The sequence below is a fragment of the Oryx dammah genome, unplaced genomic scaffold, assembly GCF_014754425.2.
Source record: "Oryx dammah isolate SB20612 unplaced genomic scaffold, SCBI_Odam_1.1 HiC_scaffold_3, whole genome shotgun sequence".
Classification (NCBI taxonomy): Eukaryota; Metazoa; Chordata; class Mammalia; order Artiodactyla; family Bovidae; genus Oryx; species Oryx dammah.
The window spans coordinates 88,199,632-88,214,425 of NW_024070187.1; the positions used below are offsets into that span (position 1 = coordinate 88,199,632).

General features: G+C 37.2%; 1 protein-coding gene across 4 annotated transcripts in view; it reads left to right on the forward strand.

Annotated features, from left to right (window-relative positions):
- MTHFD2L (methylenetetrahydrofolate dehydrogenase (NADP+ dependent) 2 like) overlaps positions 1-14,794 on the forward strand; it is a 148,297-nt gene that overhangs the window by 101,383 nt on the left and 32,120 nt on the right. For all 4 annotated transcript variants that reach the window (XM_040237068.1, XM_040237065.1, XM_040237066.1 and 1 more), the window contains one exon: positions 14,233-14,358. In XM_040237068.1, coding sequence (XP_040093002.1) covers positions 14,233-14,358 — 126 coding nt within the window. The remainder of the gene's footprint in view (positions 1-14,232; positions 14,359-14,794) is intronic.

The following is a 14,794-nucleotide window of genomic DNA, read 5'->3' on the forward strand; positions in this document are numbered from 1 at the left end:
TCTGAGCTAGGAATGGAGAGAATTTTCTTAATCTAATGAATGTTATCAGTCGAAAATAAATAGAGAAAAAATCCTCAGTTTTGAAATACTAGAATTATCCCCATTCATTTAAGGATAAAACACAGAAAACAACTATTTATTTGATTTTTTCCTGGTGCTCTGTCATTTTCCCTTTATTCTATTGATCAGATTTCTATGGCCAGGCTCAGATTCAAAGCATGGAAAAAAGACCCCACTTCTTAAATAAAGGAATCACAAAGTCATGTTGACCTAAAACAAAGAGACTGACAGTTATTTCTCCAGCAAAAATGGATTTATTCAGGATCAAGGAATTGCAATTTGTGGTCTGCAATGACTCTGACTAAACAACAACAACAACACATTATGTTGTACTATTCCTATGAAACTATTCCAAATTGCCACTGGATAAACACATTGCCAGCCAGTAGATAATGACCTAGGCTACCCATCTCCTCCAGACTACTCTGTTTTAGAGATATTGGTTGATTTTGCTAACTGATGATTTGAGCTGCATGTATTCTCTCTTCATGTGCTGTTAACTCCCATTTTTGTTTTAAATTCACAAATAAGAGCTAGCCTTTGAAATCCTATCCCCCCCTACCCGGAGCCCCAATAAAAAGCAGAGCCCCAATTACATGCTCTCTCACTCTCTTTCGCTTTACCTGTGACCTCACTGACTATGTGCCCCAAATGTGCCATGTAATTTCTAGCTCCTGTGTCAATAAACCTTTTTTAAAATTTCTTGATTTAAAAGTTATTGCTGATGGCATCTCACAGTCCTAAGAACCGAAAGAGCAGGTTCAGCCGCAGCGTTGTTATCAATAGGCCAAGACCAACAAGCAACAAGATGGAAGAAGGGAAGGTCTAAGACTATGTACAAACGAAATAACAGAATTATGAAAAAAATAATTTGTGTTTACAAAATATCAGCCTCATTTATATACATTATTTAGACTATCTGGCTTTTGGGAGCTATGTTTTTAAGCAAAAGGAACTAAACTCACTGGCTTTCAAAGTGAACTCTTGGGAACCTAAGGAGCTGGTGCTCCCCTAATCCTACCTTTTTTTTTTCATTGAGTACATCTGTCCTTGCTTTGATCATTTTACATGTGAGCTTGGTAAACATTTTTCCTGTAAAGAAAGGATGAAAAAGTGTTTGAATCTTATTCCATTTATATGCTCTGTATACCCCATGGAGATTGGCAATGTAGACCCTTTGAATTGATGCTTTCACACTGTGGTGGTGGAGAAGACTCTTGAGAGTCCCTTGGACTGCAAGGAGATCAAACCAGTCAATCCTCAAGGAAATCAATCCTGAATCTTCATTGGAAGGACTGATGCTGAAGATGAAGCTCCAGTACTTTGGCCACCTAATGTGATAAGCTAACTCATTGGGAAAGACTGATGCTGGGAGAGATTAAGGGCAGGAGGAGAAGGGGACAACAGAGGATAAGATGGTGGGATGGCATCACTGACTTAAAGGACATGAGTTTGAGTAAATTCCAGGAGATGATGATGGACAGGGAAACCTGGTGTGCTGCAGTTCATGGAGTCACAAACAGACATGACTGAGTGAACAACCTATTGTCCCAATTGTCCTCCAGCCTCCACCCGTGCCTCCAATGCACCAGTGTCTATTTGAAAGGAACATGGTTTTGTTTATGCGAGGAAGAAAAGAGAAACATGCATCTCATCCCCCAGGAGGTCCACTGGACTTTGTAGCAAAAAGGTTCAAGGTAAAAGCTGATATCAATTATCAGGTCTTAGAAAAGACCATCATTCTGGGAAAGACTGAAGGCAGGAGGAAAGGGGATGACAGAGGACCAGATAGTTGGATATCATCACCAACTTAAGACATGAGTTTGAGCAAGCTCCAGAAGACTGTGAAGGACAGGGAAGCCTGGCATGCTGCAGTCCATATGGTCGCAGAGTCGGACATGGCTGAGCAACTGAACAACAACAACAAAAGCTGATGTAACTATTCATGAGCAATTCTTTGAGTTTCTGAAAACAAAGGGATTCCATATCCCTAGAGAATCAAGTATGGCACAGAGCAGAATCCTACTGGTCCTCAGCTCTGTAAGGAATTCAAGGCTGGTCTGGCACCCCAAGGATTAGAAGCTTTAGAAGTATCCAGAGATTGCCCTAGGTACAGACATTACTCTCCTGACAGGCATCATAGTCAAACAGGTATCAAAATAACCAGATAGGAATCAAAGAAGCCAGGGAAAAAGAGAAAAAAGAGGACATGTTCTGTGGTCATTGTCACTGATTCACTGGCTTATAACCCACTTCTTGGGGATTCCTAGAAATAACAGGAGGACTCTTTGGGGAAGACACTGAAGTACTCTCACTACTAATATAGTCTGTATTTAGCTAGGATGCATTTAGCCATCATACTACTGTCTCCAAAACAAATACTGTTGAACATGGTTTTTTCTCATCTAGACAGAAACATATACATTCACACAAATTCCATTGTAATTGCTCTTGTTATTTATGTAGTAGGACAACTTCCAGCTGAAGGAGTGATGCATCTGAATAAGCATTTCCACGGTGTTACTTTTATATTTGAATAAGAATTCTGGTTTTGTTCCCAGTCTCACCTCTGACTCATCATTGTGAAACCAAGAAATCAATTAGCCTCTCAGCACCTCAAAATCTCTCTTCTGTGAATGAGGATAATGGGTAACCTTCTCTTGCTTCACTGAATTGTTGTGAAGTTTAATTAGATAATGTTCGCACAGCCCTTTGAACTCTACTAATTAAATTGATGTGTAAATATGGTGCTGCTTTTTATCAGGATGCCTTGACTGAGCCATTTCATAAAGAAAGATGACTGTGATAGGAGGATTCATAGGGAAAAAATTACTTAAAAAAATTCCTGTGAACTAAATTCTGAGATTGTCAAATAACCATGTGAAATCATGTGAAAATACCTAGTTGGGGTTCTAGGATATGGCCTCTACTTACTCAAGGAGTGTTGGTTTTACCTTCATATAAAAGTAAACAGTTCCTAGGGTGTAGAATTATGTCCTGTTTATACTTTAAATAATGCTATTGTTTTTCTAAATGCTATATTTAACCAGTATATTTTGCTAAAACAGCATTGGTTGTTTATTTCATATTTGTCATATAAGGGACCAAAAAATAACAGATTTGAAATAGCCTAATAAACTTATAACCTTTGAAATAGTGTGATTCTGTGTAAACCATCCATTGGTTAGTCTGCTTATCAATAAAAGAGATTTCACCCACAACAGAAATCTTAGATGAATCAAAATCTTACTAAATTTTCTGATGAGAATGCTGCTGCTGCTGCTGCCGCCAGGTCACTTCAGTCGTGTTCGACTCTGCGACCCCATAGACGGCAGCCCACCAGGCTCCCCGGTCCCTGGGATTCTCCAGGCAAGAACACTGGAGTGGGTTGCCATTTCCTTCTCCAGTGCATGAAAGTGAAAAGTGAAAGTGAAGTCGCTCAGTCGTGTCCTACTCCTAGCCACCCTATGGACTGCAGCCCACCAGGCTCCTCTGTCCATGGGATTTTCCAGGCAAGAGTACTGGAGTGGGGTGCCATTGCCTTCTCCACTGATGAGAATAGTTCACTCTAAAATAATTATCCCAGTTATTTTTGAAATTTGCATTCATAAAGACCTTTTGTTTCTGTCAGAAATAACTTCATAGATGGATTAATTCGCTTGTAGTAAAAAAAAAAATCATAAGCCTACCTCCATAAACCTATCTCAGGCTTTAGTATGTAGTTTTATTTATGTTAGAATTTTTTAAAAAATTAATTTATTTTTAAAGGTTACACCCCATTTATTGTTATTATAAAATATTGGTTATTTTCTCTGTGCTGTACAATATATCCCTGTAGCTTATTTTCTACATCACAGTGTGTATCTCTTACTCTCCTACCCCTATATTGTCCCTCCCTCTTCCTTCTCCTCACTGGTAACCACTAGTTTGTTCTCTGTGTTTATTTCTGCTTTCTTTTTGTTGTATTCACGTTTTTTTTTTTTTTTTAATTTCACACATAAAGGCAGTATCATACAGTATTTGTCTTACCCTTTTGAAGTATCTCACTTAGCATAATACCCTCCAAATCCATCCATATTACTACAAATGACAAAATTTCATTCATTTTTTATGGCTGAGTATTATTCCTGTGTGTGTGTGTGTGTGGGTATGTGTGTATGTCACATCTTCTTTATCCATTCACCTGTTGATAGACACTTATGTTGCTTCTATATCTTGACAATTGTAAATAATTTTGGTATAAACATTGGGGTGTGTTATGCTTTCAAATTAATGTTTTTTTTCCAGATATATACCCAGGAGTGTAATTGCTGGTTCTATTTTCAATTTTTTGAAAAATTTCCATTCTGTTTCCCCAGTGGCTGTATCAATTACATTCCCACAAACAATGTACAAAATTCCCTTTTCTACATATCCTTGCCAACAATTTGTTATCTGTGTTCATTTTATGATAGCCATTCTGACAGCTGTAGTTTCGATTTGCATTTCCTTAATGCTTAGTGATATTGAGCATCTTTTCATGTACCTGTTGGCTACTATCTTCATGTCCCTTTGAAAAATGTGTATTCAGGTTTTCTGCCCACTTTTTAACTGTTTTTATTTTACTTTGAGTTGTATTAATATGAACTCTTTAATGTATGTTGGGTATTAACTCATCAGTCGTATCATTTGCAAATATTTTCTTCCATTGAGTAGGTTGGTTGTTTTTTTGTTGTTTTTTTTTTTTTTTTGTCAATGCTTTCCTTTACTGTGCAAAATATTTGGGGTTTCATTAGGTCCTTTTTGTTTATTTTTGCTTTTGTTTACTTTGCTTTAGAAGACAAATCCAAAAAATATTACTACAGTTTATGTCAGAGTGTTCTGCCTACGTTTTCCTCTAGGAGTTTCATGGTTTTTGGCCTTTAATTTAGGTCTTTAATAAGCTGTTGTTGTTGTTTTTACTGAAGTCTTTAATTCATTTTGAGTTTATTGTTACATATGGTGTTAGAGAATGTTTTGATTTCATTGTCTTATGTGTAGCTGTCCAGTTTTACCAGTACCATTTACTGAAGAGACTGTCTTTTCTCCATTGTATATTCTTGCCTCCTTTGCCATAGGTTAATAGACCATAAGTGCATGGGTTTATTTCTGGGCTCTCTAATCTGTTCATTGATCTACATGTCTGTTTTTGTATCAATACCAGGCTATTTTGATTACTGTAACTTTGTAGTATAGCCTGAAATCAGGTAGGGTGATTCTTCCAGCTCTGTTCTTTCTCAAGATTGCTTTTGCCCTGCAGGGTTAAGGCTAGAAATTTTTAATGATGATATAAGTGTGCAACAATGAAATTTCATGTTACTGAATATCCTAGAATATACAGCTGATATGTTTTGTTAGGAATTTAAAGAACTGATATGAGAGTTTTGAAAATTGCTAAATATAAAGGAGGGAGTTTGCAATAACAAATATTTATATAAAATCTAACAGCTATTTTATTGTACTTGTAATGTTTCTTATTACCAGTTTACTTGAGGAATACATCTGCTGATAGGCCAGCAGAGCCTAAAAGTATTTTGAATTTTTAGAAACTTAAAATTCAGTTTCTGATTCACATCTTCTAAAATATATGTTCTTCTGCAAATCTTCCTTTGAATGATAAGAATATAATCACAGGAAAATTTCAGATTCATTAGGTCCTGATAGAGGATTTTGAAAAAGTATGAGGATGACTTAGTAAACTTCTGGGTATAACAATAGCCCAAATATGTATATTGTTGATATTTCCAGAAGAAGACAAATAAATATTGATATGATCTAAAAGAAATCATAATAGTCGATTATGATTAACACTAAAGAAAGGACACTAAAAGAAGCAAAATACAGATCTAAACTAAAACATATTGTCTCAGGAGGCACAAGGATAAAACAGAATTTGAGGTTGCTACTACAGGGAACTGGGGAATGAATATTCTATTTATGGATCTAAGATTCTGAATGACTCTATATCCTCAACCCATTGGTGTTTTTACCTAGAAGGACAGGAGTTTTAAAAACCAGTCCATTTTCTATTAGTTTTGGTCTGTCTTTAGCTTGTGCTTTAAGAGAATATAATGTATCAGAGTTGCCTGAAGAAGTGTTAAAATGCAGAGTCCTGGGCCATATCTGGCCTGCTGACTCAGGACACAGGCAATCTAATAAGCTCCCCAGGTGAAACTCACTAAAACTTAAGAACATCTCAACAAAAGTGCTTTACTCACTAGATAGAGGTTTAGATAGAAGTTCAGTCTTACTAATGCCGCCAATATTATAGAAGTGTTACCCACAAAAACTCTAGCATTTCTTTGAGATCTTCAATTTGAACTTGATTTAGACACAGTAAGTCTAAGTTAATATGCCAATTAGTTGAGACCTCATTATGAATAGGAAGTCCTCAGAGTTTTCAGGAAAGAGACTATCAAGAAATCACTTAATTTGTTGATGATTCCACTTACAGCATACATCTGTCCCTATCAAATTGGCAAGTGTGGGGTCACTGAGGAGCCAAGACTGCACTTCCGCTCTCAGCCAGGACATGTGGAATGTCTGAGTATTCTTAAACACCCACCACCTGAGTGGTCTGTTTACTCCAAGGGAGATGTTGAATTAAATAGCAAAGTTTAAGACTAATAAAGTAGTGCCTCGATCAAGCAAAAGGTTGCCTTCTAACATTATGAGAAAATTCTCTTTGTGAATATTCAAGGATAAAATGAGAGATTGAGCATTTGATTCCTTTTCCTCCTCCTCTTCTTCCTCATAGGGAGTGTCTAATTGTTTTATCTGAGTCTTATTCTTTGTTCTCTTGTTCTTTTTAAAATGATCAGTAAAGTACTGGATGTCTGTCAATGGGTCTATTATTCCATTCTAGTTTTTCTAGAATGTTTTAAATTTAGATTTTAAATTCTAAATGTTTCTAGTGTATTAAACTTTCTATTTCAGGCTTAAAGGTATTGGCAGAAAGTTAGCAGAGAGCTCATTACATCTGCAGCAGGAGTTACTTATGAGAACTGTCTAAAGGTATTAAAGAACTTGTCTCTGAATTCTCCAGTGGATGGTTCCTTTCTTTGTTTGTAAGACAGAATCAGCATTCAATCTAAGCTCACAGGAGGGGATAGTTTCCAAAAGACCTTGTCTAATATACACAACTTTTCTAAATTCTTCTGATTTCTTATGCAGATTGGGTTCTTTGAATCCTATCTTTCCATCCAACTCTTTCATAACAGAACACATATATACTATTTGATATACACTTGAGGGTACTGGATTATTGACTCCTAAAACTATTTCTAGTTCCTCTGCAAATTGTATCACTTGGCTTTTTGGCTCAGTGTTAGACTAGGCCTTAAAACAATGCAATTTTCCCTGTTTCTGATGGTGAGGGGAGGGGTGGTTAATTTTATGAAGTAATTGCACTTTGGAGATTTTTCTAACCAGTTAGGAGGTAAAAGGAACAAGTCAGAGGAAGTGGAGAAACTTAAGTTGGGGGAAGATAAATAATAAGATAAGAGCTATTTGATTTGTACTAAGACTTGGAAGACTCTAAAAGAGATCATTTTTAGTTTTTCACTTTTTGTTTGCTTCGGTGAAGACATATTTTAAGGGAACAATTTTGGAATCTAAATGCCTCAGATACTCCCTCTGAAACATAAAAAAAAAAAAAAATGCAGAACATTGGATATTTGGGATGCTGTGCTAATGCTAAATCACTTCAGTCATATCCAATGGGCTGTAAGCCTGCCAGGCTCCTCTGTCTATGGAATTCTCCAGACAAGAACACTGGAGTGGGTAGCCATTCCCTTCTTGAGAGGATATTCCTGACCTAGGGATCGAACCCAGGTCTCCTGCACTCAGGCAGATTTTTTTATCATCTTAGCCAAGGGAACAAGTGAGCTGAAGCAAAACTTATCCATAGGATTTTCCAAAATGCAAAAGATACTTTCCAAATTTTTCAGTCTTCAGGGTCAGTTTGAGTAATGGATTTATCTACCTTACCCACATCGCCTCCCTGTGAACTCTTCATTTATAGATATACAACAAAAGATGATAGCGATAGAGACAAATTGTGTTGTAAGTAATAGCACTGACTTCCACCAAAGATAAAAGTTATTTAACTAAACATATAACCAAAGGATTCCTAAAATGAGTTTCTTATTTAAAGAAGACAAAATAAACTCAGCATTTGGGGACTTTTAAAGAAAAGAAATCAGAGTTGGGACTCAATGCAAGACTTACCTCATCATCCCAGTCACAGAGGCCGACAGCTCCCTGTACCAGGAAAAGGGTCAAAGGGCCAAAGAGGCAACCATGGTTCCAACTTGAGGTCCTGGACCATGGCCAGGAGAAGTTCTTGATTAGATTTTCACAGACCCCCAGTATTGTTGAACACTGGTTTTCCCCAGATGTCATCCAAACAATCCATCAATAAGACAAATCTGAGCTTAGGTTGGAGAAACATGGGAGAACACTATCTTGACAGTCCCTTAGAGGCAGTGGTGTGCTGGAGCTAACTCTTATTAGCCTGAGAAGGATTCTGAACATCTCTTCCCAATTCCATGTTCAGTGATGTCACCTTGGTAACTTATAGTCAGCCACGATAGGAATACTTATACCACAGAAATCACCAAATTCTACAAATCAGAAATCGCCCCCCACCCCCTGCCCTACGCTAGCCCCAGTGAGCTACTTTACCTTAGTAACATCTTAGGGTGTAGAAGCAAAGTTGGAATATTTAGGATATGTTGAAGTTTGTTTTGGGGGTTTCCCTGGTGGCTCAGATAGTAAAGAATCTGCCTGCAATGCAGGAGATGTGGGTTTGATCCTTGGGTGGGGAAGATCCCTTGGAGAAGGAAATGGCAACCCACTCCAGAATGCTTGCCTCAAGAATCCCATGGATAGAGGAGCCTGGTGGGCTACAGTCCATGGGGTTGCAAGAGATTAAGCATGAAGTTTGTTTTAAGGCAAGTCTCTTAATAAGAGATTTTCAGTAGGATTAGATAAAGATCATAATGTAAAAGTTTAGGATTGAAGACACAACAAGGAGAGGATTTAAAGCAAGGATTTCCAAGAGGCTCAAAAATTTTGATACTATCTGTTGAGATGTCAAACAGTTTGATGTTAATTAAAATGAGTCTTTTCATGTGTTCCTGAGACAATAAAATTGCTTAAAACTTTTATCTTTCTGAGCAAGAGTTTCCTAGAGTAATAAAGTTGCACTGATAAAGATAATGAAATAATAAAGTTTTGTTAATATATAGACTAAGTTATGTGGATGTGGATGGTTTGGGTTCTCACATATAATGCTTGAGTCTTCAAATTATATAAGAATTAAGGATAGGTTTCTATGGAACTATCACATCAAAAAGAAAAAGCTCATAGGAAATGTTCACTTGAAACTACTGTTCATTTTCAACTTTAACAAAAAAACAAAAATTTTTTGACTTCACATTCTACTAGTATCTAAAGTCTTTTTTAGACTAATATCTAAAATCAGTCCATGGGGTCGCAGAGTCAGACACGACTGAGTGACTGAACTGAACTAGACTGAAAGTCTTTTCCAAATGTTTAAATAGTTTTTAATATGCCACTTTATCAAATGATAATTTAATTTAAATACATTGCATTTGTTTATTTGGAGAACCAAATACCTCATGTCTAAGAAATTTCTTTTCAGTGTGTTTTAAGGTACAATTAATGAACAACTTTACTTCCAGTCATTTGTCTCTACAAGACAACAATGTCAGTGGACAACTTATTTAACATATCTGAAGTAGGTTCCTATATGCCTATTTGTTATCATTTCAACTATTAAGTACAATTTGTGTTATTTCTTTCTTTTGTTTAGCAGAATGCCAGGGTCAGAAGTCTGCAAGGATTCAGAAATGAATTACTTGAGAGAAGAAAGAAAAAAATTATTTTAATTAGACAAAAGAGAATCTTTAAATCATAAAATTTGAAAGCATCATTAACTTTCCCAATTCAATCTCATCTTTACCCTATTGTGAACATTTCTAACAGGGAATAAGGACAGTATTTCTCTTTGTGGCTTATTATTCTTAAAATATTCTCTGTATTGAGCTAAAATCTATTCCCTTCCTTGTCCCTTCATTCTTCCTTCTGAAAATATATAAAGTAAATCAACTCCTTATACAGTTTAACACATTGAAGACACAATTATTGGGTTTTGATTATTTTTAGTTTTTAGGTTGTTTTTTTTTCCCCCTGAGAAAGGCAACTTGAGTTTATTCAACCATTCCTCTGTTTCAGAGATATTCAGTGTGTGGACCAATACTGACCCATGGCTGTTCCTTACCCTTTGGGAACTATAAGTTATAGATCCAAATCAACATAAAGAGCTGTGGCAGAATATAAATCAGCATACTGGGACTTCCCTCGTGGTCCAGTGGTTAAGAATCTGCCTGCCAATACAGAGGACAAGAGTTCAATCCCTGGTCAGGGAACTAAGATCCTACATGTCACGGGACAATGAGTTGCAGCATATGCTGCAACTAGAGAAGCCCACGTGCTGCAACAGAGTGTCTGCAAACTGCAAGAAGACCCAGCTCTGCCAAAATTAAAAAAGAAATCAGCATTTGCTATTTTCATTGAAAAACTCTTTCTATGAAAAAATAAATCTAGGTGAATTTAAAAGCGTGTTTACTGATATAGTTGTTTTACATTGTGGCATAAACTTTTTCTTCTTGTCACAACCTGATGGGTAAACAGTTGAACCAACTAGTTTGATAGCACTTATTCCATATGACATGATTTCCAGATCCATTCTCATCATTCTTCTCGAGATCAGCCTCCAGAATACAACCAACATTTTCAGAGAGAGTCTGCTGAAAATATAGTGGAAAACATTACATCCCTGTATCTGGACATTATTTGTCTTGGAACAACCTAATAGTTTTTAGGGACAGTGAGTTTTTAATCAAGTACAGCCAGCTGGTCAGAATTATATACAGAACCTCTTTCAAATTCTTATTGCTATTGATAGTCCACTATTCCAAAGTACCTACCTACTAGCTATTCTGTCCAATTTTGTGTCATTTGCTAATATGGATTATGCAGCTTTTGCTGTATTAAAAAACAACCAAACACCCCCAAACTCAGTCAATTTAAACAACACCCTTTAAAATGAATTTCTCATGAGTCTGGTTCAGCTGGTCAGTTATGGTGACCTTAGCTCAAATATTCTGACCATGACTTGGCTTGTTCAAACATCTGCCTTCAGCTGGTGGTTGGCTAGATGACTGGTCTAGGATGGCTGCCCTGAAACAACTCAGCTCTCTTCCACGGGATTTGGATCTGCCAGCAGGGAGGCTTGTATTTGTTCTCATGGCTGTGACAGGGTTCCAAGAGAGAGAGGAAATACACAAGACCTCTATAAGAATCAGTCCCATCCCTGCCATAAAGTAGAGCAGAGAAGGGTGGAAAATGGACCTGGAGGAGGACAAAGATAAAATAACTATTGTGATGCCAATGCATTCTTCCCAGTTCTCACAAAATTTGAAAATGGCACTGAAAGATACTTTTCATGGAAGACCTCAACAGACCTTCTTATAGATGCATTGATAAGCTGTTTCAGAATGTATTATTTAACCAGTCATGACTCTACCATTGAGAGCTTTTATTCATCCCATGTTTTTCCATCATGTTTCACTGAATCCCATCATAAGGCTTCAGTGAAAAACTGTCAAACTTGCTGCTGCAGATAAGAAATCATCATAGTTTCCTGAACACAAATGATCATCACTGCATTATTTATGATACCAAAGTATTGAAAAGACTGCAGGAATGAATAACTTACTATGGTAATTTATATAATAAATTATTTCATGTGGTTTTAAAATTTTAAATAATTGATGAAAAAGGAAAATTTTTACAATTTATTTTCAATTCAAAGGTAAACAATGAGGCACAATCAAACAAAACTATATATCTTTTTATAGGCTTTTATATCTAATGAAGAAACATTTTGAAATCCTAGAAACAAATACAATAAAATACATTTATTATCTTTGGATGGCAAGATTATAGTGATTTTTGTTTTCAGCGTAACCTTTTAGATATTTTTGACACTTTCTGCAATGGACATATGTAACATCATCATCAGAAAAAAAAAAAAGAATGCATTCAGTTGTTTTCCATTTTGTAATTTTCCTGAGAATTAAAATCAAGCTCACATTTCCCTCACTTTGGAAAACTGTGTATTTGACTACTACCAATTGATATTCATTGAGGTACTGTATTGAATGGTCCTAATTGAAAGGGAGATCTGGATCTTTCCCAAAATCATAGTAGCTGGATTTTAATAACTACTTCATTGTCATTTTAACTTTAAAACTATTTCCTGCTGCCATAATCACTTATGGTTTCTTTTTGTATTGGCTGCCAAGAATATACAGGATTTTATTACTTTATTTGGAGCATTGCTCAATATCTATGCTAGAACTGATAAAAAGGGAGAACTTCTCTGGGACAGGATAGGAAAGCAAGAGAAAAATATCTCTCAAGCATTGATAACCATCTTGGTTGTATCATTGGTGTGGCTGAGGAACCTTGTCAGCTAGCTGCATCTATTTTGGCCCTGTCTACTTAGCCTTTTAATTCTTACTATCACTAAAAATCATATGTCACAAGATGACAGTTAATGCATCTGGATATTCAGATGACAGAAGAAAGCCTCTGATGATACCAAACAGATTACCCTATTCTGGTTAAGGGATGTAGTGTGAAAATGAGTAAATCACATTCCAGACACAATGCACTCTAGAGGCATGCTGATGGAATAAAGATGGACACAAATTCTTTGATTCTCCTCCCATTGGGAAGTGGCATCTCTACCCCTCCTTTTCAATCTAAATGGATTTTGTCACTGCCTGACCAATAGAATATGACAGAAACAACATTGTGCTAGTTTCCAGGTTCTATCCTCAAGCAATGGGTGCCTTCTATTTCCTGCCACTTGGAACACTCACTCCTGGATTGGAATACTCACTCCTGGAAGCCAGCTACGGGGCTGTGAGAAGTCCAAGCTGCATGGAGAGGCCACATATGTGTGCTCTAGTCAGCATCCCCAGACGAGCTCAACTGCAGGCCTGTGAATGCACCACCTCGGACAACCAGCGATGTCACAGGTTGAGATGCTTCAAACTGCAGCCACTAATTGACTCCATTTATATGAAAGACCCCCAGGAAGATCCATCCAGCTGAGCTCAGTCAACTCACACAACTGTGGAACATAATAATTTGTTGGTTTAAGACACTGAGTTTAGGAATGATTTGTTAACTTATAGCAAAAAAAAAAAAAATTGGAGCACTAGCTATTGTTAGCTGGTATTGTTGCACCTGAAATAAAATTTGAAAAGAGTTATAAAAAATAGATGGTGACATCACTTTTCTGTAGAGCTATCTTTCAAATTCAAATGGAGAAACTGAATAGAATGTACGGTTTCTTACCATTCCAAGTTATATACAGACATGATGAATCAAAGAAACCAAGAAAAAATCAAAGCAGGATAGTCTTTTATGTTTGGAAATGATAAGATACTTTGCACACAGCACTTTACAGTCTACCACAACCCTGAAAAAAATGGATATTACCATTTCACGTTTTGTCTTTTTTATCCTCCTTCCCTCCCTCGCTTCCTTGTCTCTGCCTCCATCTTCCTAGTTGTTTTCACTCCACTGCACTCACCCTCAACAGAAGCCTGTTTTATCTCCATAATCTCCCCATGCTATTTACAGTACATGAAATACAAAAGGAGGCTGCTCAAGCTGGGTCCATTTGAAGTCTGCTAAGCAATCGAGCGACTTCACTTTCACTTTTCACTTTCATGCACTGGAGAAGGAACTGGCAACCCACTCCAGTGTTCTTGCCTGGAGAATCCCAGGGACAGGGGAGCCTGGTGGGCTGCCATCTATGGGGTCACACAGAGTCAGACACGACTTAAGTGACTTAGCAGCAGCAGCAGCAGCAGCAGCAGCAAGCAATCTCTAAGGTAAAAGGGTAAACCCTAGCAGGATTTCATCCAGTGATACCCTCATGTGCTATCTTTCCATGACAACAAAAATACCGGATGTATAAATCTTTATTATGCTCAAGGACAAAGTTTAAGTATTTCCCAGTGTTTTACAACTCTGTTTTGCTTCTAGGTGTCCCCAAATTGATCACATCTGATATGGTTAAGGAAGGTGCCGCTGTAATTGACGTTGGTATCAACTATGTCCATGACCCAATCACAGGAAAGACAAAACTCGTTGGAGATGTGGACTTTGAAGGTAATAAACTGCATCTCTTTTGACAAGTGAAGAAAAACAGAGGTTCAACTTTGCATGTTTTGATAGTTGAAAGAGAGATTTTCTGTTTGATTGGGGCATTACTTTTTTATAATGTTTTTTAAGATTATTTATTTTGGCTGTGCTGGATCTTTGTTGCTTCACAGACATTTCTCCAGTTGCAGTGAGCAGGGGCTATTCTTCATTGTGTTGCACAGGCTTCTCATTGCAGTGGTTTCTCTTGTGGAGCACAGATTCTAGGCTTGCAGGCTTCAGTAGTTGCAGCTCATGGGTTCAGTAGTTGCAGCTCACAAGCTGTAGAGCACTGGCTCAGTAGTTGTGGCACATGGGCTTAGTTGCTCCACAGCACGTGGGATCTTCCTGGACCAGGGTTTGAACCGTGTCCCCTGCGTTGGCAGGCAGATTCTTAACCACTTGA